The 26,656-nt window shown below is 37.5% G+C and overlaps 1 protein-coding gene across 10 annotated transcripts in view; it reads right to left on the bottom strand.

Moving 5' to 3' along the window:
• The window catches only part of CFAP95 (cilia and flagella associated protein 95), a 338,954-nt gene that overhangs the window by 187,245 nt on the left and 125,053 nt on the right, over positions 1–26,656 (bottom strand). For 9 of the 10 annotated variants that reach the window (XR_011568051.1, XM_070794635.1, XM_070794639.1 and 6 more), the window contains one exon: positions 15,035–15,092. The exons of the other annotated variant lie outside the window; for it this stretch is intronic. Coding sequence is in view for 8 of the 9 variants with exons in the window: in XM_070794635.1 (XP_070650736.1) it covers positions 15,035–15,092 (58 nt within the window). In the remaining variant the exon portion in view is untranslated. The remainder of the gene's footprint in view (positions 1–15,034; positions 15,093–26,656) is intronic. 10 annotated transcript variants of the gene reach the window in all.

Raw genomic sequence — 26,656 nt, 5'->3', positions numbered from 1 at the left:
TCATAAAAAAGCCATGAAAGACAGAGACAAAAAGTCATGGAGAGAGCATTGCAAAGCTATAGATTCTAAGGAAAGGCGGGACACAAAGAATGCAGTGGTAGCCAATGACTACTCACTTCCAAAGAAGCATCATAGAGGGCAAGACCTGATAAAACACAACCAACAATAAGAATCAATCTCTTGTCATCTTTGACTGTGCTGTTTCAGAGAATGGTTGGGGAAACCAAAACATCCTGATAGAAGATGGAAAAAGAGTGTCAGAGAAAGGAACACAGAGGGCAAATAGGCCCTGCAGCAACGGGAACTACTAAAGACCCAGCAAGAGAATCACTATACAGAAAATCTGCATTAAGGCTAATAAAGTTTTCTTTTTCCTTTCCTTCTCTTTTTCTTCCTTCTTATTTTTAACAGATAATAGAAAAATAGGTTAGGATATTACAGAGGGTCCTCTTGAGTGCCCAGTCAACCTTCCCTCCTTGTGAAAGACAAATAAGACATGATTTTACCACTTACATCAGTAAAATGTATCAGTAAGTGATGAGTATCCAATTCTTAGATTCCTATCCCTTTCCCACCTCATTCCCATAACCTCTAAGCATCATTTATCTTACAAACCATTTTTTCAGGATAAAATGACATTGCTGTTTCTTAGTCAACCATATACCCAGTCCTTACCCATTTCTGTGGTTTCACTTATTCTTATTTGATTTCATCCTGTTTTTTTAGGACTTTTTATTTTTCATAGTTTTATTTCTCAAGGTCATTTTCAGTTTTAGTCCTGCCTTCTAGAATATCAATAACTCTACCTAACTTAATATCACTAGATAATTTGAGAGCAGTCTCAATTCCTTCATCTAGAGAGCTCATCCATAAAAATACATAATGGGTTGTTTCCTGCCCAAATCAGTCACTGGGAACTAACCTTGTGTCCACCATTACAAATAGCTATTAGCCACCTGGTATTCATACAGCAAAGATCATTCTTCCCTAGCATGCCTTTAAGCATCCTCATTTGGTGTACTCCATTTACTCTTTAAAATGTATGGAGGCAACAAGCTTATTTATCCAAATGTCACATTGGATGGAATTTTAAAAGATATTAAAGTAGATTGTTGTGATATTTTGTTTAATTTCAGTATATATCACATATAAAATTCTTCCCTACTCACATGCACTTGGCTGAAGACCTGTCTTCCCCTAATTAGGCTGTCTTCTAAACACACAGAGTGATGTGGGAAGAAAAGAACAATTCTCCTACAGCCAAAATTACTTTACTAACTCTGGGAATCACAGGTCATAGGCATTTTAGACAGATTCCTTTGTTCATTTCCCTACATTACTTTTAAATTGATTTCATTTCTATTGGATATTTTTTCCTCAATGATTGAATAAGAGTAACTGGCATATGCAGCTGTAAAGAACATGCAGATAGTTGGATATATTTAAGAAACCTTTATATATATCTTTTCATTTGGTAAAATTTTACAAAGGAGAAATATTTGTAACAAATAAAAGTATTCAACCAAAGAAAATAGTCATGGGAAGTTCAAGTAGGTATAGACTGTGAATATAGGTATAAACATCTATATCATTAATGAGTTAGGGTTAGGGTCATCCCAAAGAAAAATATGGAGGTCTATATGAATCAGATCAGATCAGATCAGATCAGTCACTCAGTCGTGTCCAACTCTTTGCGACCCCATGAATCGCAGCACGCCAGGCCTCCCTGTCCATCACCAACTCCCAGAGTTCACTCAGACTCACGTCCATTGAGTCAGTGATGCCATCCAGCCATCTCATCCTCTGTCGTCCCCTTCTCCTCCTGCCCCCAATCCCTCCCAGCATCAGAGTCTTTTCCAATGAGTCAACTCTTCGCATGAGGTGGCCAAAGTCCTGGGGTTTCAGCTTTAGCATCATTCCTTCCAAAGAAATCCCAGGGCTGATCTCCTTCAGAATGGACTGGTTGGATCTCCTAGCAGTCCAAGGGACTCTCAAGAGTCTTCTCCAACACCACAGTTCAAAAGCATCAATTCTTTGGTGCTCAGCCTTCTTCACAGTCCAACTCTCACATCCATACATGACCACAATGAATAGTCACATCAAAAAATAACCTTTTCAGTGCAGTTCAGTCGCTCAGTCGTGTCCACCTCTTTGTGACCCCATGGACTGCAGCATGCCAGGCCTCCCTGTCCATCACCAACTCCTGGAGTTTACCCAAACTCATGTCCATTGAGTCAGTGATGCCATCCAACCATCTCGTCCTCTGTCATCCCCTTCTCCTCCCACCTTCAATCTTTCCCAGCATCAGGGTCTTTTCTAATGAGTCAGTTCTTTGCATCAGATGGCCAAAGTATTGGAGTTTCAGCTTCAGCATCAGTCCTTCCAATGAATATTCAGGGCTGATTTCTTTTAGGATTGAATGGTTGGATCTCCTTGCAATCCAAGGGACTTTCAAGAGTCTTCTCCAACATCACAGTTCAAAAGCATCGATTCTTTGGCGCTCAGCCTTCTTTATAGTCCAATTCTCACATCCATACATGACTACTGGAAAAACCATAGCTTTGACAAGATGGACCTTTGTTGGCAAAGTAATGTCTCTGCTTTTTAGTATGCTGTCTAGGTTGGTCATAGCTTTTCTTCCAAGGAGCAAGCATCTTTTAATTTCATGGCTGCAATCACCATCTGCAGTGATTTTGGAGCCCAAAAAACTAAAGCATGTCACTGTTTCCATTGTTTCCACATCTATTTGCCATGAAGTGATGGGACCGGATGCCATGATCTTAGTTTTCTGAAATTTGAGATAGAGAGAATAGATATGATAGTCATATTATCTACATATCTTATCTATCTCTCCATCTTATCTATGTGTCTATTAATCTCTATATCTAAATAAAGATCAATGAGAGAAGCTGGAGAAGCCTTGTGGAACTATATGAGCAACTGCCAAATGATACAAAGGTTAAAGCTTGTCGTTGTTGCTCAGTCGCAATCATGTCCGACTCTTTTCAACCACATGGACAATAGCATGCCGGACTTCCCTGTACTTGACTATTTCCTGAAGTTTGCTCAAACTCATGTCCATTGGGTCAGTGATGCCATCTAACCATCTCATCTTTTCCTTTTGCTTTCAATCTTTGCCAGCATCAGAGTCTTTTCCAATTAGTCAGCTCTTCCCATCAGGTGGCCAAAGTGGAGCTTCACTTTTCAGCATCAGTCCTTCCAATGAATATTCAGGATTGATTTCCTTAAGGGTTGATTGACTGGTTTGATCTCCTTGCAATCCAAGGAACTCTCAGGAGTCTTCTCCAACACTACAATGGGAAAGCATCAACTTTTAGACCCTCAGACTTCTTTATAGCCCAACTCTCACATCCAGCATGACTACTGGAAAAACAATAGCTTTGACTATGTGGACTTTTGTCAGCAAAGTGATGTCTCTGCTTTTTAATATGTAGTCTGGTGGTGGTGGTGTAGTCACTAAATCACATCCGACTCTTGCAACCCCATGGACTATAGCCTGCCAGGCTCCTCTGTCCATGGGATTCTACAAGCAACAATACTGGAGTGGGTTGCCATTTCCTTCTCCAGGGGATCTTCCTGACCCACGGATTGAATCCAGGTTTCCTGCATTGCAGGAAGAGTCTTTACCAACTGAGCTACAAAGGAAGCTCTTTGTCAAAACTCTCCTTCCAAGGAGCAAGTGTCCTTTAATTTCATTTCTTCAGTAATCATTGCAGTGATTTTGGAGCCCAAGAAAATAAAATATTTCACTTTTCCCCCTTCTATTTGGCTTCCCAGGTAGCCCAGTTGGTAAAGAATCCGCCTGTCAATGCAGAGTATGTAAGAGACATGGGTTCAATCCTTGGGTCAGAAAGATCCCCTGGAGTAGGAAACAGCAGTCCAGCAGTCTTTCCTGGGAAATCCCATGTACAGAGGAGCCTGGAGGGCTACAGTCCATGGGGTTACAGAGTCGGACATGACTCAACACACACATATTTGCCATGAAGTGATGATGGGGCCAGATGCCATGATCTTAGTTTTTGAATGCTGAATTTTAAGCCAGCTTTTTCACTCTCTTCTTTCAACCTCATCAAGAAGCTCTTTTAGTTCTTCTTCACTTTCTGCCATTAGAGTGGTATCATCTGCATACCTGAGGTTATTGATATTTTTCCCAGCAATGGTGATTCCAACTTGTGATTCATCCGGCCTGCCATTTCACATGATGTTCTCTTCATAGAAGTTAAATAAGCAGGGTTACAAAAAACACAGCCTTGATATGCTCCTTACCCAGTTTTGAACCAGTCCATTGTTCCCTGTCTGGTTCTAACTGTTGCTTCTTAACCTGTATACAGGTTTCTCAGGAGACAGGTAAGGTGATCTGGTATTCCCATATCTTAAAGAATTTTCCACAGTTTTTTTTTGATCCACACAGTCAAAGGCTTTATAGCATAGTCAGTGAAGCAGAAGTAGATGTTTTCCTGGAATTCCCTTGCTTTTTCTATGATCCAATGAATGTTGGAAATTTTATCTCTGGTTCCTTTGCCTTTTCTAAATACAGCTTGTATGTCTGGAAGTTCTCGGTTCATGTACTATTGAAGCCTAGCTTGGAGGATTTTGAGTATTACCTTGCTAGCGTGTGAAATGAGTGCAATTGTGCAGTAGTTTGAACATTCTTTGGCATTGCCTTTCTTTGGGATTGGAATGAAAACTGACCTTTTCCAGTCCTGTCGTCACTGCTGAGTTTTCCAAATTTACTGGCATATTGAGTGCAACACTTTAATAGCATCATCTTTCAGGATCTGAAACAGTTAAACTGGAATTCCATCACCTCCACTAGCTGTGTTTCATAGTGATGCCTCTTCAGGCCCGCTTGGCTTCACATTCCAGGATGTGCGGGTCTAGTTGAGTGACCACACCTTCATGGTTATCTAGGTCATGAAGATCTTTTTTGTATAGTTCTTCTGTGTATTCTTGCCACCTCTTCTTGATCTCTTCTGCTTCTATTAAGTTCATACCATTTCTGTCCTTTATTGTGCCCATCTTTGCATGAAATGTTCCCTTGATATATCTAATTTTCTTGAGATCTCTAGTGTTTCCCATTCTATTGTTTTCCTCTATTTCTTTGCATTGTTCACTTAAGGCGGCTTTCTTATCTCTCCTTGCTATTCTATGGAACTCTGCATTCAGTTGCATATATCTTTTCCTTTCTCTCTTGCCTTTCAGTTCTCTTCTTTTCTCAGCTATTTAGAAAGCCTCCTCAGACAACCACTTTACCCTCTTGCATTTCTTTTTCTTTGGGATGGTTTTGGTCACAGCCTCCTGTATAATGTTACAAACCTCTGTCCATAGTTCTTCAGGCACTCTGTCTACCAGATTTAATCCCTTGAATCTATTCATCACCTCCACTGTATAGTCATAGGGAATTTGATTTAGGTCATACCCAAATGGCCTAGTGATTTTCCCTACTTTCTTCAATTCAAGCCTGAATTTTGCAATAAGAAGCTCATGATCTGAGCCATAGTCAGCTCCAAGTATTTTTGCTGATTTATAAAGAGTTTCTCCATCTTTGACTGCAAGGAATATAATCAATCTGATTTCACTGTTGACCATCTGGTGATATCCATGTGTACAGTCATCTCTTGTGTCATTGGAAGAGGGTGCTTTTGCTATGACCAGTGTGCTCTCTTGACAAAACTCTGTTTGCCTTTGTCCTGCTTCATTTTGTATCTTAAGACCAAACTTGTCTGTTATTGCAGGTATCTGGACTTCCTACTTTTGCATTCCAGTCCCCTATTATGAAAAGGACATCTCTTTTTGGCATTAGTTCTAGAATATCTTGTAGCTCTTCATAGAACCATTCAACTTTAGCTTCTGTGGCATTTGTGGTTGGGGCACAGACTTGGATTATTATTGTTATGTTCAATGGTTTGTCTTGGAAATGAACTGAGATCATTCTGTCATTTTCTAGATTGTACCCAAGTACTACATTTCAGACTCTTTTGTTGACTTTGAGGGATACTTCATTTCTTCTAAAGGACTCTTTCCCATAGTAGTAGATATAATGGTCATCTGAATTAAATTCACCCATTCCTTCCCATTTTAGGAAATGTGGTCTCTTAGCACTCGGAGAATGCCATGAGACTCAGATTCAGAATTATTTGCCTATAAGCTACAAAATCATGGCCATATGTATGTTTCAGGTCAGCACACATATGTACAACACATATTGAGATCTTTCAGGTATGAATATACATCAAAGAAAGCCACCATCTCCTTCTGAACCCAAGTAAGAGAAGGCTGTTTCTGTGGTTAACTAGAAGCAGGATTTTGAAACACCTTGATGTCAATCAAAAAATATTAGGTACAATCATGTGACCTCTCTTCCTTCTTCTCCAATTCCACTCCCTCACCACTACACCTCTTTTGCAGAAGAATGTAAACCTCTCTCTCATTTCATTTCAGTCAACAGTACATAATAAGATAAACAAGAGTATTCAGCAAAGGGCCATGATTATACTCTTAGTAGACAGTGAGTCAGAACCTTAACAGAAGAAAAAAGAGAAAATTAAATAGTAGATATATTAAGATGCAGTACAAAGTGAAGTAGTACTAAAATAAAAATTATGAAGACACATTATGGACTCTGAAACATTACCTAATTAAAGTTCAACCTTAATTTTTTGGATGAAAGCTTGGCAAAACTACACTCTATTCTAGACTACAAGGCTTACACATGATTATTCAGTGTGACCAGATTTACAATGAACAACTTTTCATGCTATTACATTTTTAAAACAATAATAATAACAAAAGAACAAGAAAAAAAGAAAAAGACTATCTACACTGGAATTATGGAAGATCACAGGGACACAGAATGGAGCAGATACAAAGAGAAGGGCTTAAAAAGAAGTGGAAATGAAAGCTAATTTAGTTCAGACGGGTAATGTTTCCTACAGAAACCCCAACCTGTTCTAGATTCACTTTCTGACCCAACTACTGGTGGTTTTTGGTAAGTCACTCTTTCCCTTATCTTCTTTTTAAAGCCCCTGTTAGACATCCCTTCCTGGGAAGCAGGAAACTAAGGGTAATTCCAGGCTTTAAGGAGTTTCTTTCATGTTTCTGAGCCTAATAAAACAATAAAAGGCTCTTGATAGTGCTCAAGGTGACTCCTAGCTGAGGTGTATCTTGGTTTGGGATGATATTCAAAGTATTTATAAATCAATACACACCAAGCACTTTGGACAAGTTTTAGATGCCCCTGTCAGGCAGGTGTTAAGCTACCAGAAAGAAAATCCAGGCTCAGCCCACTGAGCCATGAGGCACAGAAAGCCCAGTGTCTAAGGCCCATAGTATTTTAAAGTTCCCACAAAAGTGTTTTAATTTATTTTAAAATCAGAATTTTCAAAGTGACTATAACAATAATGTGAATGTACTTAGTGCCACTAAATTGTAAACTAAAAAAAGGTTAAAATGGTACTTTTATATTATATATATTTTACCATAATGAAAAATGCAAATACCATTTTGAAAAACTAACTCTATTAAATGATATAAACTCATATTGAAGCCAGGAAATGATGCCAGTAATTTAATACCCATAAACATCTCAAGGCAGTAAGCAATGGCAGCTATTATACAGAAAATTTTGCTTAAAATAGAGTACCAAAGTCCAAAAGTATTTCTCAGGAAAAGATGAGTGTTGTATGATTTAGTTTTGTGTAATAACACCCACTGGACTTCCCTGGTGGCTGAGCAGTAAAGAATCTGCCTGCAATGCAGGAGACGCAGGTTCAATTCCTGAGTCAGGAAGATCCCCTAGAGAAGGAAATGGCAATTCACTCCAGTGAAGATCCCCTAGAGAAGGAAATGACAATTCACTTCCTGGGAAATCCCATGGCCAGAGAAGTCTGGCAGGCTACAGACTTCAGGCAACAAAAATAACACCCATAGTATACTGATAATTTCAGGAGGGTCAGCAATAACATGATCACATAACATGGCTATAAAATACAATAGTATAGTCACAAATAATCAAAAATAGGCAAGGAGGCAGAACAGTATAAAAATATAAAAGAAAAAAGGATAGGTAATCTTTACAAAATACCAGTGAGAAATGCAGCCTAAAAATACATCTCTTCAATAAGCCTTTCAATTAGCAAAAGAGATACTGATGTATAGAACAGTCTTTTGGACTCTGTGGGAGAGGGAGAGGGTGGGATAATTTTGGAGAATGGCATTGAAATATGTATAATATCATATATGAAACGAGTCGCCAGTCCAGGTTCGATGCACGATATTGGATGCTTGGGGCTGGTGCACTGGGACGACCCAGAGGAATGGTTTGGGGAGGGAGGAGGGAGGAGGGTTCAGGATGGGGAACACATGTATACCTGTGGCAGGTTCATTTTGATATATGGCAAAACCAATACAATATTGTAAAGTTAAATAAAATAAAATTTAAAAATAAAAAATAAAAATAAATAAATTAACAAAAGTGAATATAATCCAACCTGGATTATATTTGCCTTTATGGCAATACAGTTGTAAAATAAATTATTTAATTTTTTTTTCTTTCAGTGGAAGAAGGAGCCCATGAAAGTCCTTAGGGCCCAGGTAAGTCATAATGTACCCCTGGGTCCTGGGAGTCCAGAATGCTGGGCTACTGAGGCAGCAGGGTTCTGGAGAACACAAGGCCACAGCAAATTTCTAAATAGCACAGAAATATCAATATTTTAACAATGCTGTATCCATACCAGGGCACAGAATCCCGGTGACAGGGTAGGTCAATCCTACCATTGTTGGGAATATTTTAAACAGATACAGCCTCTTTCTTACCTACTGGGCAACACTGCTTAGGTTCCTTGTAATCAATTTGGAATGCATGCCAGCTTTAATACGTAACTCTCTAAGAGTTCCTCAGTTTTTTATCTCTGAAAGAACTGAGATATGAAACATTTTCTGGCTTAAAGCTACACATATGCCTGGAAAGATAATTCAATAGACAGCTCTCTTTAGGAAAAAGGATGGTAATTCACACAGTAAAGACCAATCTTCTTTGTCTTCTTCTTCTTCTAAGTTGCTTCAGTCGTGTCCAACTCTGTGCAACCCCATAGACCGCAGCCCACCAGGCTCCCCCATCCAATCAGATGTACTCAAATGGCAGCTGCAGGGCTGGGAGGAGCCATGAATCTCCAAAATGCTCCCACCGAGGGACTGGTCATTTGACTCAGTCTTTGGTCCTACCTTTCTTTCCTACTATCTTGTAGGCTGACAACAACACTCATATGTAGAATCTAGCCAACACTCTCACTTACCATTTTTTCACCTTCTCAAGTCAATGGCTTAGATTCCATTATAACACCTCATTCCCATGACCACATCTTGGGATCTGTGATTCCCCCAGATTGTTCTAAATCAGAAATATCAATAAATTCCAGTACATCCCCTTCACTCACTACCTCTAATTCTTTTAGCTCTCTCACTCCTTCACTATTGCCATGCTTGTTCTTTTTTTTAATTCCCTACTCCTCAACTTCCTGAGTTTGCTAGTCCATGCCTGAAATAATTATTTTCCTTACTAATCCTAAGTGTGTTCAGTTGACTCTCCACCATTACCCTATCCTCACTTGTCCTTTGTCTAAAAGATTCATGTACCCTACAAACATCCAGTCTTAGACCAATCTTCTGATGTAATATCTCTGTGACTTTTCCTTTATTTTGGTTCTTTGGGAGACGGATAGGAAAGATTTTAAGAGAAGGTATCTTTCATTGAAATTAAATACCCCCTTTAGGAAGTGGAATTCTGAAGAAGAAACTTGCAATTCTCTTTCTTTTCTCTCCTTAGAAATAATTTCATAGCTTCCTAATATTTTGGATTTATTAATTCATATAGGGAGATTATTTGGATTCCCTTAAGACTTCTTAGGGCTTCCCTGGTGGCTCAGACGGTAAAGTGTCTGTCTGCAATGCAGGAGACCCAGGTTCGATCCCTGGATTGGGATGATCCCCTGGAGAAAGAAATGGCAGCCCATCCAGTATTCTTGTCTGGAAAATCCCATGGATGGTGGAGCCTGGTAGGCTACTGTCCATGGGGTCACAAAGAGTCGGACACAACTGAGCGACTTCACTTCACTTCAAGACTTCTTATAATTCCATCCTACTTTATGCAAATGTGAATTAAGCAAATGTAAGAGACAACAATATAAAAATTTATAAAGCCTCAATTCATGCATAAAATTTGAGATAATACAAATCAAAATATTTTAAGATTTCTCCAGAAACTGCATAATTGCAAAAGTGATAGACTGAGTGAATGGTGAGTTGTGTTTATGTAAAGGCCACATGGTGAGGTCTCTAGCAAGTAAAAAATATTCTCTTTATTTTGTCAGTATTTTATGAATCATATATTTTTTTATGTGAATGGTATCTTCTAAGTCTGAGTTCAGTCACTATTCTGCTATTACTTAACCATTCACTGTCATTACAATTTAAAATAGTTTTTATATTCTATAACAATGTAATGCAAGCATTATTAAATGGGGGTGCTAGAAGCAGTACTGAAAACATGCTCAAAGTCAATTACTTTGACAAGAAACTTAGAAGTAAATGAACAAAACTCTAAATAAAGCCAAACAACTGCCATCACATGCTGCATGCTGTGCTGTTAATGTGGAAACAAGCAACATGAGAAATACTAGACATAATGCTGAAAAAATTAAAAGTACAAATACATAACACAGTGGCTAAAGAGTTATTCACCCAAAAAATACATCCCACATTCTTTATATTTATGCTTATGGGAAAATTAGTCCTTTGAATTTTGTGAGTTTTTAATTATGTGCCTTGCAACTTCCTTTTTTTAGAGATGGGACCAAATCCCATGCAAATAAGGAAATGAGCCTGAAACTCATTTTTAAATAATATATATTTCCTTGTGGTTCTGATTATAAACCACCATGCTTGCTACACTGAAAAATGTTGAAAAGTGTAATAATGAAGGAAATCATCTAGAATTTCAGCATTCACTAGCCAACTTTTATAGCATTTAACAGTTTCTTCAGGCTTTTTTTCCTCCATACTTTTATCTAAAAGTATGGAGGAAAAATACACATACAATTTTGTATCTTAATGATTTTCCTTGACCTTAAATAAGAAGATTTATCAAGACACTAAGAACTATCCATGGACTTTCTAAAGGGTGGAATATATAAATATATAAAATATCTCATTATGTGATTACAACCTATTTAATTAGTACTGTCAGAAAGGAAAACAAAACTTTCCTTTACACTTATAGATTCTTCTGATTAGTCTAAGAATTAAACTGACATAAGACAGATTAGCCAGAAAAAGTCTAATTTAATTTCATACATACAGGAACCTGACATACATGAGAAGGTTCAAAGACAGAAAGATAAAATGAGGTATACATGTCATCCTGAGCTAAGGAATGGGATAGAGGCCTGGGGCGTCCAAAGATAGGAATTGTCTTATTTCAAGACAATAAGAGCAGATGTTTGGCAATTAGACATTTGCCCTGCAATATAGATGCAGCAACTTAGCTAAAATTTATCTCCAGTAATAACTTTTTTTTTTTCCTGAGAAAAATTCCCAGTTTAAATTCTTCTAGGTAGTTAAAGGAGGAGATTAGGTTATCTTAACCCACAGGGTCTTTGGCTCAAAAAAATCCTCATGCAGGAGTGAAACATTTTTTGGAGACTCATTCTGAATCCCTAGAGTACTGTACCCAATTCTAAAACATTGAGTAATTTCCAAGTTTGCCATAATAAATAATTCAGTGATGAATATCAATGGATATAAACTTTGTCCCTGGATTGAATTGTTTTTCTTGGGGAAATCCTTAGAATTATTAGATCAAATAGTGTATCAATTCATATTGAAAAATTCCTTTCCAGAAAGACAAACAATTTACAATATTTCTGGCAATAGAAAAAAAAGTAGCCATCTCACCCTAGTGTCACTCAACAGAGTATTATTATTTTAAAAAATATCACCAATTTTTCTAGCAAAAAAATGTACTGTTTTAATCCACACATTCTGTTATTTGTAGACTGGGATTTGCCCTGTATTTGTCAGTTAACTAATAATAATTATTTCCCAATTTGTGAATTGTCTTTATATGCCCTTGGCTCATTTACCTATGGTTGAACAGTTTTCCTGCCAATAAATCTGAATTCTTTATGTATTAAGCATATTAATCCATAAGCCATCATATTTGCTTTTCTAACAGCTTGATTTGTATTTTTTAATAAGAAAAAATAAATAATATTATAATATAGGTGGTATCAGGAATCTTTTATTTCCATAAATGGTTATGCCACTGTTTCAAATAACTTTTTATTATTCTCATCTGTTTATACTCTCAAATAACTTTCAGAATCTTAGAGTTCTCAGATAGTAAACAAAGTCCATTCGGATTTTTTAATGTAATTATATTAAATTTATAAATTTAACTTATAATTAATTTAGTTTCCCAGTCCCCTAAACAGTAGATATTCCCTTGTACTTGAGATTTCTGTTTCAGTTACCTTTGGTGTGTATTTATTAAAAAAAAACCAAAACACCCAAAACTTAATGCCTTCAAATAACAATTTATTATTATTTTCTTGCAATCTCTTGTGGTTTGTAGTCAGATGACAACTGAAGCTTCAGTCTATGCCCACGAGGCTGGATGTCCAAGATGGTTTCATCGTTCATAAGTTAAGTATATCATTATCCCTCCTCATGGCCTCTCCCTTCAGCAGAGTAGCCTAGATTTCCTAGCCCGTGGCTCAGGGCTCCAGGAATTGGAAGCAGTCTTATTAAAGCTAGCCTAGATTTGGCATAGAGTTACTGTTGTCATGTTCTATTGCTCAAATCTGTCACCTGACAACCGTGATTCAAAAGGTGGAGGAACATTTAACTCTTGCTGGGTAAGTAGCCTGTCTACCATCTTTGGAGAGGAGCTTCCACATCTTCTTTATTGATCTTTATCTGAGAATTTTCTTCATAAAAGTACTTAAAATTTGTGTTGCTATAGCAATTTGTATGTTTTTTTCTTTTATGGATTGCTTACTAAGCAGTTATTACTAATATGAAGGAAAAATATTATCTTTGATATATTTTATATTCAATCACCTTACTAAGTGGTCTAAACTGATTCTAAGTACTTATTATTTTAACATCCTGGTTCTCCTGAGAAGAAATCATACTATCCAAAAATAAAGATTTTTTTTCTCCTCTTTTTCAGTAGCTAAGTCTCTTATTTATTGCACCAGTTAGGACTTCTAGAACAAGACTAATAGGAAGCAGCCTTGTTTTGCTTTTGTTGTATAATGTTTTAAGTACAAGTACATGCTAGTAAAGTAATGCTCAAAATTCTTCAAGCCAGGCTTCAGCAATACGTGAACCGTGAACTTCCTGATGTTCAAGCTGGTTTTAGAAAAGGCAGAGGAACCAGACATCAAATTGCCAACATCTGCCAGACCATCGAAAAAGCAAGAGAGTTCCAGAAAAACATCTATTTCTGCTTTATTGACTATGCCAAAGCCTTTGACTGTGTGGATCACAAGAAACTGTGGAAAATTCTGAAAGAGATGGAAATACCAGACCACCTGACCTGCCTCTTGAGAAATTTGTATGCAGGTCAGGAAGCAACAGTTAGAACTGGACATGGAACAACAGACTGGTTCCAAATAGGAAAAGGAGTACGTCAAGGCTGTATATTGTCACCCTGCTTATTTAACTTCTATGCAGAGTACATCATGAGAAACGCTGGACTGGAAGAAACACAAGCTGGAATCAAGATTGCCAGAAGAAATATCAATAACCTCAGATATGCAGATGACATCAGCCTTATGGCAGAAAGTGAAGAGGAACTACAAAGTCTCTTGATGAAAGTGAAAGTGGAGAGTGAAAAAGTTGGCTTAAAGCTCAACATTCAGAAAATGAAGATCATGGCATCTGGTCCCATCACTTCATGGGAAATAGATGGGGAAACAGTGGACACAGTGTCAGACTTTATTTTTTGGGCTCCAAAATCACAGCAGATGGTGACTGCAGCCATGAAATTAAAAGACACTTACTCCTTGGAAGGAAAGTTATGACCAACCTAGATAACATATTGAAAAGCCAACTTTTTACTTTGCCAACAAAGGTCCATCTAGTCAAGGCTATGGTTTTTCCTGTGGTCATGTATGGATGTGAGAGTTGGACTGTGAAGAAGGCTAAGCGTCGAAGAATTGATGCTTTTGAACTGTGGTGTTGGAGAAGACTCTTGAGAGTCCCTTGGACTGCAAGGAGATCCAACCAGTTCATTTTGAAGGAGATCAGCCCTGGGATTTCTTTGGAAGGAATGATGCTAAAGCTGAAACTCCAGTACTTTGGCCACCTCCTGCGAAGAGTTGACTCATTGGAAAAGACTGATGCTGGGAGGGATTGGGGGCAGGAGGAGAAGGGGACGACAGAGGATGAGATGGCTGGATGGCATCACTGACTCGATGGATGTGAGTCTGGGTGAACTCCGGGTGTTAGTGATGGACAGGGAGGCCTGGCATGCTGCAATTTATGGGGTCGCAAAGAGTCAGACACGACTGAGTGACTGAACTGAACTGATACTGAAGTTGTAAAACTAGACATATTTTATCAGCATACATATTTCCCAGGGTTAAATTAAACCACTTATTTTCATATGCTAATATAATACAAATGAATAGAAAGGTAGATTCTTATTCCAGATAAATTGCATTTATGGAGCAGGACAATAAAACAAAGATGAGGAAGAAAGTAACTAATATATTTTAGATACTGCAATATTTTCTCCCTGAAATCTATAAACTTGTTCCCAAAATAAATCATAACCATAAAATATTCCATTAACTCCCACAAATAGCTAATATCTCTAGATAAATATAAAACATCATAAATCTCAACAATTTGTCCTTTCTTCTCAAGCTTGACTATTTACACTAGATGTAAAGAATCATATTAAGCACAGAAATATTAGAATATGGCTTTTCAGCTCTGTTATACTCACAAGTGGCTGATATTCATATGGTGGAGCATATTCTTCAGCATATGTTGTCAATGTACACCTAACAAAGATAAGTCAATATCTGAGAAAAGAATGACTCCAAAAGAAAAACATCTTAATTTTTTAGTAGTATGTGCTTTAAACAAAATAAAAACATTTCAAGGAAAATTGGCCTTAATAAAAATTTTAAATTTTTTAATTTCCCAGGCCTCATTTATAGTGTTAACTATCACCAGCAAGGTGCCTTCCTTCAATTACTTCCAGTATCACCTACTATTCTTCTATGCTAATGATATGCTATCAAGTCCCAAAGCTCAGGTTCATTCCAGACAAGGGTTCTCTTTTCCACTCACTTTGTACTTTTCAAATTTTTGACCCTATACCCCATGTTCTCTGCTAGTTGGCAACTGAAAAATAATACAAACCAGGTCATCTGAGATTACATAGTTTCCCCAACCTCCACTCCATGAAATACATAGAAATGCTGAGTGAAATACATCCTTCTCCCCCAAGTCTTACAAACACAGTCTAAGACTCAAAGCTGGAGTTTGAACTGCCTATCAAGGGCAGGAGACATGACCTTGGGTTCACAGAAGGCACAGAGCTAAATTGCTACTTATAATCAGGAGTTTGTAAAGGCTGTACCTCCATATGTGTGTGTGCTAAGTGTCCAACTCTTTGTGACCCTATATACTGTATCTCACCAGAACTAAACTGCTGCTTCTAGTCAAAAGTCTGTAAATGTTGTACCTACATATAAAAGAGACCAAAGAAACTCTAGCCATCAGACTAGGGAAACTTGCAAGAAAGTTTCTCTCTGTCTAGTACTCAGAATTGGGGAAAATTTTTTTCTCCTATGAGAAATTACTGTCCTGATTCTGTTCCTGGCAATATTATGGGATTAGATGGTCAAAGAAATTCATCTGAGAATTGCAAACCTAAAAATACCAGGAAAAAGGACATTTAAACATTTTAACATATGACTGAGCTGAAGGGAGGGTAGAGAACAAGTAGAAGAATTCAAAACTAACTAGGATGTCAACTAAGAATGGTTACTGGGTACAGATGCTAATATTTATCTGGTGCTAACCACCAATTCGGAGAAGGAGATGGCACCCCACTCCAGTACTCTTGCCTAGAAAATCCCATTGACAGAGGAGCCTGGTGGGCTGCAGTCCATGGGGTCCCAAAGAGTTGGACACAACTGAGCGACTTCACTTTCACTTTTCACTTTCATGCATTGGAGAAGGAAATGGCAACCCATTCCAGTGTTCTTGCCTGGAGAATCCCAGGGATGGGAGAGCCTTGTGGGCTGCCATCTATGGGGTCGCACAGAGCCGGACATGACTGAAGCGACTTAGCAGCAGCAACCACCAATTAATTACTGTCAGATTTTCAAGATGTGATTTCCAGAGGCGCAACATTAGCATTATCTGGGGACTTGTTAGAAATGCAAATACTTGGATGTCACGCCAAGTCCACTTAATTACAAATTCTAGGAGTGGGCCCCACAATCTTGCTTTAACAAGCCGTTTAGGTCATTGGTCCCCTATCTTTTTGGCAAGAGGGACCTACTTCGTGGAAGACAATTTTACCAGACTGGGAATGGGGGGACATGGTTTGGGGATGATTCAAGCAGATTACATTTATTGTGCACTTCATTTCTATTATTATTACATCAGCTCCACTGGAGACCATGAGGCATTAGATCCTGGATGTTGGGGACCCCTGCTCTAGGTGATTCTAAAAGTATGAGTATTGGCAATTAAAAGAACAAAAATTAGAAGTGTAACTTTCAAACCAGCAAATAGGATATTATTTAAAATTTTTAAAGAACACTCTAATAGAAAGCAGGAAAGGATAAAAAAAAATGTGAAAATTTTTTTCTGCTCAGAAGACAATTAAAATCATAAAAAACTAAACACCTTGGGTAATCACAAAGAAAGTAAAGGAATTAAACCCATCAGTGAAAATATTTTCTCAAACTTAGATTGAAAATCAAGCTGTATTATATAGCCCAACTCTATGGGGTGTTTTTTGTACTAGTATTTTTTTTTTTTTTTGGTTTTTGGTTTTCAAGTATAGTTATCTATAATATTATATTAGTTTTAGGTACAGCATAGTTATTCCGTATTCTTATAGATTATACTTCATTAACAGTTATAACAAAATAATGGCTATAATTCTCTGTGTTGTACAATCTATATTTGAGCTTGTTTATTTTATACATAGTGGTTTTGTATATCATACTCCAATCTTCCTTTCCTCCTTTTCTTCTCCCCATTGGTAGCCCACTAGCTTGTTTTCTATGGGTCTGTTTCTGTTTTCCTATATACATTTGTTTGTTTTATTATTTTTTTACATTACACAGATAAGTGATAACATACAGTATGTCTTTTTCTGTCTGACTTTTCTCACTAGGCCTAATATTCTCTAGGTCCACCCATGATGCTGCAAATGGCAGGATGACATTCTTTGTATGGCTGAGTAAAATATATCATTGTATATATATACCACTGTATATATATATATATACCACATCTTTATTCATGTGTTCAAGGACATTTTGGTTGCTTCCATATCCTAGCAATTGTAAACAGTGCTGCTCTGAACATTACAGTATATGTATCTTTTCAAATTAGTGTTCCTTTTTCTTCTGGAAATATACTCAGGAGTGTAATTGCTGGATCATAAGGTAGTTCTATTTTTAGTTTTTGAGAAAACTTCATACTGTTTTCCACAGAGTCTGTGCCTTACATTCCCAAGAGTGTGCAGGGGTTCCGTTTTTTCCACATCACACCCACATTTGTTATTTGTGTTCTTTTTTAATGATAGCTGTTCTGATAGGTGTAGGGTGATATCTCATTTTTCTTTTGATTCAGTCAGTTCAGTTCAGTTCAGTCGCTCAGTCATGTCTGACTCTTTGAAACCCCATGAACTGCAGCACACCAGACCTCCCTGTCCATCACCAACACCCAGAGTCTACCCAAAACCATGTCCATTGAGTTGGTGATGCCATCCAACCATCTCATCCTCTGTCGTCCCCTTCTCCTCCTGCCCTCAATCTTTCCCAGCATGAGAGTCTTTTCAAATGAGTCAGCTCTTCGCATCAGGTGGCCAAAGTATTGGAGTTTCAGCTTTAACATCAGTCCTTCCAAAGAACACCCAGGACTGATCTCCTTTAAGATGGACTGGTTGGATCTCCTTGCTGTCCAAGGGACTCTCAAGCGTCTTCTCCAACACCACAGTTCAAAAGCATCAATTCTTTGGCACTCAGCTTTCTTTATAGTCCAACTTTCACATCCATAACATGACTACTGGAAAAACCATAGCCTTGACTAGACGGACCTTTGTTGGCAAAGTAATGCCTCCACTTTTTAATATGCTGTCTAGGTTGGTCATAACTTTCCTTTCAAGAAGCAAGCATCTTTTAATTTCATGGCTCCAATCACCATCTAGAGTGATTTTGGAACCCCCAAATATAGTCAGCCACTGTTTCCACTGTGTCCCCATCTATTTGCCATGAAGTGATGGGACCAGATGCCATGATCTTAGTTTTCTGAATGTTGAGCTTTAAGCCAACTTTTCACTCTCCTCTTTCACTTTCATCAAGAGGCTCTTTAGTTCTTCTTCACTTTCTGCCATTAAGAGTGGTGTCATCTGCATATCTGAGGTTATTGATATTTCTCCCAGCAAACTTCATTCCAGCTTGTGCATCCTCGAGCTCAGCGTTTCTCATGATGTACTCTGCATATAAGTTAAATAAGCAGGGTAACAATATACAGCTTTGACATACTCCTTTTCGTATTTGGAACCAGTCTGTTGTTCCATGTCCAGTTCTAACTGTTGCTTCCTGACCTGCATACAAATTTCTCAAGAGGCAGGTCAGGTGGTCTGGTATTCCCATCTCTTTCAGAATTTTCCAGTTTATTGTGATCCACACAGTCAAAGGCTTTGGCATAGTCAATAAAGCAGAAATAGATGTTTTTCTGGAACTCTCTTGCTTTTTCGATGATCCAGCAGATGTTGGCAATTTGATGTCTGGTTCCTCTGCCTTTTCTAAAACCAGCTTGAACATCTGGAAGTTTATGGTTCACGTATTGCTGAAGCCTGCCTTGGAAAATTTTGAGCATTACTTTACTAGTGTGTGAGATGAGTGCAATTGTGTAGTAGTTTGAGTGTTCTTTGGCATTGCCTTTCTTTGGGATTGAAATGAAAACTGACCCTTTCCAGTCCTGTGGCTGCTGTTGAGTTTTCCAAATTTGCTGGCATATTGAGTGCAACACTTTCACAGCATCATCTTTCAGGATTTCAAATAGCTCAACTGGAATTCCATCCCCTCTACTAGCTTTGTTCATAGTGATGCTTCCTCAGGCCCACTTGACCTCACCTTCCAGAATGTCTGGCTCGAGGTGAGTGATCACACCATTGTGATTATCTTGGTCATGAAGATCTTTTTGTACAGTTCTTCTGTGTATTCTTGCCACTTCTTGATATCTTCTGCTTCTGTTAGGTCCATACCATTTCTGTCCTTTATCAAGCCCATCTTTGCATGAAATGTTCCCTTGGTATCTCTAATTTTCTTGAAGAGATCTCTAGACTTTCCCATTCTATTGTTTTTCTCTATTTCTTTGCACTGATCACTGAGGAAGGCTTTCTTATCTCTTCTTGCTATTCTTTGGAACTCTGCATTCAAATGGGTATATCTTTCCTTTTCTCCTTTGCTTTTCACTTCCCTTCTTTTCACAGATATTTGTAAGGCCTCCTCAGACAGTCATTTTGGTTTTTTTGCATTTCTTTTTCTTGGGGATGGTCTTGACCTGTCTCCTGTACAATGTCACATACCTCCATTCACAGTTCATCAGGGACTCGGTCTATCAGATCTAGTCCTTTAAATCTATTTCTCACTTCCATTGTATAGTCATAGGAATTTGATTTAGGACATACCTGAATGGTCTAGTGGTTTTCTCCACTTTCTTCAATTTCAGTCTGAATTTGGCAATAGGGAGTTCATGATCTGAGCCATAGTCAGCTCCCAGTCTTGTTTTTGCTGACTGTATAGAGCTTCTCCATCTTTGGCTGCAAAGAATATAATCTATCTGATTTCAGTGTCGACCATCTGGTGATGTCCATGTGTAGAGTCTTCTCTTGTGTTGTTGGAAGAGGGTGTTTTCTATGATGAGTGTATTCTTTTGGCAGAACTCTATTAGCCTTTGCCCTGCTTCATTCCTTATTCCAAGGCCAAATTTGCCTGTTACTCCAGGTGTTTCTTGACTTCCTACTTTTGCATTCCAGTCCCCTATAATGAAAAGGACATCTTTTTTGGGTGTTAGTTCTAGAAGGTCTTGTAGGTCTTCATAGTACCGTTAAACTTCAGCTTCTTCAGCGTTACTGGTCAGGGCATAGACTTGGATTACCATGATATTGAATGGTTTGCCTTGGAAACGAAGAGAGATCATTGTGTTGTTTTTGAGTTGCATCCAAATACTGCATTTTGGACTCTTTTGTTGACCATGATGGCTACTCCATTTCTTCTAAGGGATTCCTGCCCACAGTAGTAGATATAATGGTCATCTGAGTTAAATTCATCCATTCCAGTCCATCTTAGTTCACGGATCCCTAGAATGTCGATGTTCACTCTTGCCATCTCCTGTTTGACCACTTCCAATTTGCCTTGATTCATGGACATAACATCCAGGTTCCTATTCAATATTGCTCTTTACAGCATTGAACCCTGCTTCCATCACCAGTCCCATTACAACTAGGTGTTGTTTTTGCTTTGGCTCCATCCCTTCGTTCTCTCTAGAGTTATTTCTTCACTGATCTCCAGTAGCATATTGGACACCTACCGACCTGGGGAGTTCATCTTTAAGTGTCCTATCTTTTTGCCTTTTCATACTGTTCATGGGGTTCGCAAGGCAAGAACACTGAAGTGTTTTGCCATCCCCTTCTCCAGTGGACCACTTAATGTTTTGATTTGCGTTTCTCAAATAATTAACAATACTGAGCAGCTTTTCATGGGCCTCTTAGCCATCTGTGTGTCTTCCTCAGAAATATGTCTATTCAGGTCTTCTGCCCAATTTTTAATGGGGTTGTTCGTTTTTTTATATTGAGTTATATGAGCTATTTATATATTTTGGATATTAACCCCCTGTTGATCACAGCATTTGAAAATATTTTCTCCTATTCAATAGGTTATCTTTTCATTTTGTCAGTGGTTTCATTCGCCATGCAAAAGCCTTTAAGTTTTATTTGTTATCCTATTTGTTTATTTTTGTTTTTATTTATTTTGCTTTAGGAGACAGACTCCAAAAAGCACTGCTATGATTTATGTCAAAGAGTGTTCTGCTTATGTTTTCCTCTAGGAGCTTTATGGTATCTGGTCTTACATTCAGGTCTTTAATCCATTTATAATTTATTTTTTGAACATGGTTTTAGAGAATGTTCTAATTTCATTCTTTTACATGTAGCTCTCCAGTTTTTATGTCCAGCACTATTTATTGAAGGGAGTGTCTTTTCTCCACTGTATATTCTTGCCTACTTTGTCATAGATTATTTGACCATGGATGCATGGGTTTATTTCTAGACTCTCTAGTCTGTCTCATTAATCTATGTATCTGGTTTTATGCCGGTACCATGTTCTTTTGATTACTGTAGCTTTTTCGTAGATTCTGAAGTCAGCAAGAATGATACCTTCAGCCTTGTTATTTTTTCTGACGATCACGTTGGAAATTTTTTGCCACACATTAACACGCAGTAGTCTTTTGTGGTTCCATATAAATTTTAGGATTATTTGTTCTAGTTCCATGAAAACTGTCATGAGTATTTTAACAGAGATTGCATTAATTGCTTTCTTTGAAAAGTATGGCCATTTTAACAATATTAATTTTCTAATCCATGAACATGGGATATCTTTCCATTTTAAAATATCATCTCTAATTTCCTTTATATATTTTAAATATCATCTTCAATTTAAATTTATAAAAATATAAATCAATATTTTATAGTTTTCAGAATATAGGTATTTCACCTCCTTGGTTAAGTTTGTTCCTAGGTATTTTATAATTTCTTATTCAATTTTAAATAAGCCCCCTCCCTTTTTTTCTTTCTCTTTCTGAAAGCTCATTATTAGTGATTAATAATATACAGATTTATGTATATTAATCTTGTATCTTACAACTTTACTGAATTGATTTATTAGTTCTAATAGTTTTTTTTGGAGATTTTAGGGTTTTCTATATGCAGTATCAGGGCTTCCCTGTTAGCTCAGATGATAAAGCATCTACCTGCAATGAGGGAGACCTGGATTTGATCCCTGGGTTGGGAAGATGCCCTGGAGAAGGAAATGGCAGCCCACTCCAGTACTCTTGCCCGGAAAATTCTGTGGATGGAGGAGCCTGGTAGGCTATAGTCCATCAGATCCCAAATAGTTGGACATGACTGAGCAAATTCACTGGTTCACTGGATACACAGTATCATGTCATCTGCCAATAGAAACAATTTTACTTCTTCCCTTCCACCTTGGATGCCTTTTATTCCCTTTTCTTATATGACTACTGTGGCTAGGACTTCCAATACCATGTAAATAGAAGTGGCAAGACTGGGCATCCTTGTCTTGTTCCAGACTCTTGGCATATATTGGTGCATGAGCTGTGGTAAACTAGCCATGGTCACAGTACTGTTCTGGGCTATCTCTGAGGCATTGCTTGAGTTAGCACTAACAATGGCCATTGTGCCTCCACTGAGAACCAAGTCATTTTTGTATCCCATGGCCAAGCTTTTTCCCTGGTCTTGGCAGTCCTAGATCTCTGTGATGTGAAGTAAGTGAGGCTAGAGCATTTGCTCACCTCAGGCTGGGGCACATGCCAAAGTGTTTCCAGGAAACCCAGCAACCAGTAGAGCAGTCTTCAATTGACGTCTGATCTGCCTCAGAATCCAGACTTCACATAACCCTTCTATTAGTCTCAGCAGTCCTCCAGCCAGCCAAGGGGGCTCATCTCTCCTTTTCTGGGCCCTAGGACTGGGGTACCTGATGTGTGACTTGAACCATTCAGTCTCTGGGGCATGTCTCCACTCATGCAATCTTTTTCTTCTGGGTCCCCTCCCAGGGGCACAGATTCCAGGTTGACTGCTTTTCTTTCCTCTCTACTTAATTACATGTGTACTTTTGTTATAGTCTTGGTTGAACAGAGGTCTTTCTTCCAGTTTCTAGTTAGCTTACAGTGAGAATTTTTCCACGTGTAGATGTATTTTTTAATGTGTTCATGGGGGGAAGTGAGTTCCATGTCCTCCTACTCTATATCTTGGTTGATCTTCTCCCCAACTCTATGCTTTTTACACCTAAAATAAAATTATTTTCCAAAAAATGTTTGAAAATAAAAGGATATTAAAAATATATATTCAGCAAATATTAACCAAAAGCAACTGTTCTTATTAATATCATATGTAATTGATATTGAATCAAAAATTATTAGTTATAAAGATCATTACTTACTGATTAAAGGAATAAGTCACTAAAGAAGACATAATAATCCCAAATCAATAAACCTAACAACACAGAGAATATGTAAGACAAAAAATGACAGAATCACTAGGATAAAATGACTAATTCATGGTTATACAGGAAGAATGAACCACATGCCTAGAACTTGGGTTCCTTAAACCTATATCTACATACATCTTCCAATACCGTATAGATTAACAGCAAACAAAATCATGTAAGTATTGATGCATAGAGTGTAACAGAGGCTAGAAAAGACTACAAACTTCTGTTTACACAGAGGTGGGAGAACAATCCAGAATCAGTAGAAGCAGATCCAGAGCCCATTTAGGAGCAAAATCAGGCAAGGATTACATGGAAAAGGAGAAAGAGAAATACTGAGAACAAGCTGGGAAAATGCTGAAAACAAGCCTGAGACTAGAGGATTTGAACATCGGCTTTCGAAGAAAAAGACTTGGAAATTATGAAAGACCACAATAGCAGTCTTGGGAAGGCACTGCCTCTAGAAAACTAACAAGGTAAAGAAAAATAAGAAATTAAGCCCACAAGTTAAGGGTCCTAGAACCACCACTCTTTCATAAAAGATGCCATTAATGAAATAAAGCTCATTTCACTGATTCAACAGAAGAGGGCACTCCTGAACCAAGATATTGAGGAAACTGCCCAACTTTCATTCCCTCTTTGTACAATTACATGGTTGCTACTATTCCAAGAAATCTCAATATATTTAAATAGCAAAAGGCAACATTACTATAAGAAGAAAACAATAAGTGAAAATCAAAACTAAACTGATGAAAATCCTCCCAAGAAATATTTTCCCAAATAGTCACAGAAGCTCTCCATCAACATTTGTATTCAATGATGTACTAGAGATTCTGGCAGATACAGTAAAACAAGAAAATGAAGCACAAATATACTAATGTGAATGGAAGAACAATATTCTCATTTTCCAACAGATGATAAGGTTGTACGTTAGACTACCCAAACGAATCTACAAATCATAAAAATAGGCAACTTTCAGGGAGGTTGTTAGATATAAGATCAATATACAAAAATATAACAGCCATACACCAATAACAAGAAATTAGAAAGTGTAATTAGTGGTAAAATCCCACTTATAATTGCAATAAAATCTCTGAGCTTCCTATAGGAATACAACAGAAGATTGACATTTATGCAGAAAATGTATAAAAAAATCAAAAGGACATAAAGAACTGATTTATAATGGATGGCTCAACATATGTTACATATGTGTATGTGTATATATATAATTTCTAAAAGGTTTAATGTTTGATATTTTATATATAGGTCTTGATTAAATTTTAATTTAAAACTTCTATTGCTCAAAAGACAGTATAAACAGTTATAAGACTAGGAGTTATTATAATATAAAATTAACTAAAGCAAGATTAGCCCATATTTTATAAATTCTTACAAATCAATAAAAGACAACATCTCATAAAAATGGGTTTTTTAAATAACCAGTCAATTCATACTAGAAAAATCAGAATGACTAATGAAATTTTAAAATGAATTAAAACTTAAAATTCAGACAAATTTAGTGATTAGTGAAATGCAAAGTAAAACTACAAGATATAACATGTTATATCCATTAGATTGGTAAAAACTAAAATTTTTCTAAATGTTGATAAAAATCTGAAAGAATGAAGATATTAGTACACTATTGGTGGCAATATTTTTACAAAATTGAAGATGCACACATCTTTTTTTTTAATGAAAATACATTAACACTTTATTTTTTTTTTAATTTTATTTTTAACCTTTACAATATTGTATTAGTTTTGCCAAATATCGAAATGAATCCGCCACAGGTATACCTGTGTTCCCCATCCTGAACCCTCCTCCCTCCTCCCTCCCCATACCCTCCCTCTGGGTCGTCCCAGTGCACCAGCCCCAAGCATCCAGTATCGTGCATCGAACCTGGACTGGTGACTCGTTTCATACATGAGTATAAAGAAATCCTTGCATATATATTGAAGGAGACATATGTACATGTATACAGATATTCAATGAAGCCTTATTTGCAATAATAAAAACTTGAAAACTATCTAATGGGTCCATCAACAGGGTGGATATATTGGATAACTAGATAAATCATTTTTCAAAAAAATTGTAGAGCAAATTTGATTAAAAATATTAACTTACATTGTAACCAGATAATGAGTTGATGAGTGTTTGAAAGTATTTTATTTGGAAATATTCCATCTTAAAAAGTTTAAGTGTGAATAGATGACTATAAATAAACTTATTCTCCTACTTTATTCTCACCTGATGTTATGACTCAAATATGATTATCATTCAAATATCAAAGTTTGCTTTGGGCAGGTCGACCTTGAAAGCTAGCATTGGGCATCTCTCAACTCACGTAAAGCAGGCAGAAACCCATTCCCCGAGTTCAGGCCCTTTTCAGTTTAGTTCAGTCACTCAATTGTGTCCAACTGTTTGTGAGCCCATGGACTGCAGCACTCCAGGCTTCCTTGTCAATCACCAAACCCTGGAGCCTGCTCAAACTCATGTCCACTGGGTCAGTGAAGCCATTCAACCATCTCATCCTCTGTCATCCCCTTTTCCTCCTGCCTTCAATCTTTCCCAGCATCAGGGTTTTTTTCAGTGAGTCAGTTCTTCATATCAGGTAGCCAAAGTATTGGAGTTTCAGCTTCAGCATCAGTCCTTCCAATGAATATTCAAGACTGATATCCTTTAAGATGGACTGGTTGGATCTCCTTGCAGTCCAAGGGACTCTCAAGAGTCTTCTCCAACACCACAGTGCAAAAGCATCAGTTCTTTGGTGCTCAGCTTTCTTTATAGTCCAACTCTCATATCCATACATGACTACTAGAAAAACCATAGCTTTGACTAGATAGACCTTTGTTGGCAAAGTAATGTCTCTGCTTTTGAATATGCTGTCAATGTTGGTCATAGCTTTTCTTCCAAGGAGTAAGTGTCTTTTAATTTCATGGCTGCAGTCACCATCTGCAGTGAATGGCTGCAGTCACCATCTGCAGTGATCTTGGAGCCCAAGAAAACAAAGTCAGTCACTGTTTCCATTGTTTCCCCATCTATTTGCCATGAAGTGATGGGACCGGATACCATAATCTTAGTTT

The sequence above is a fragment of the Bos indicus genome, chromosome 8 (genome assembly GCF_029378745.1).
Source record: "Bos indicus isolate NIAB-ARS_2022 breed Sahiwal x Tharparkar chromosome 8, NIAB-ARS_B.indTharparkar_mat_pri_1.0, whole genome shotgun sequence".
Lineage (NCBI taxonomy): Eukaryota > Metazoa > Chordata > Mammalia > Artiodactyla > Bovidae > Bos > Bos indicus.
This window is presented reverse-complemented; position numbering and strand designations above follow the sequence as displayed.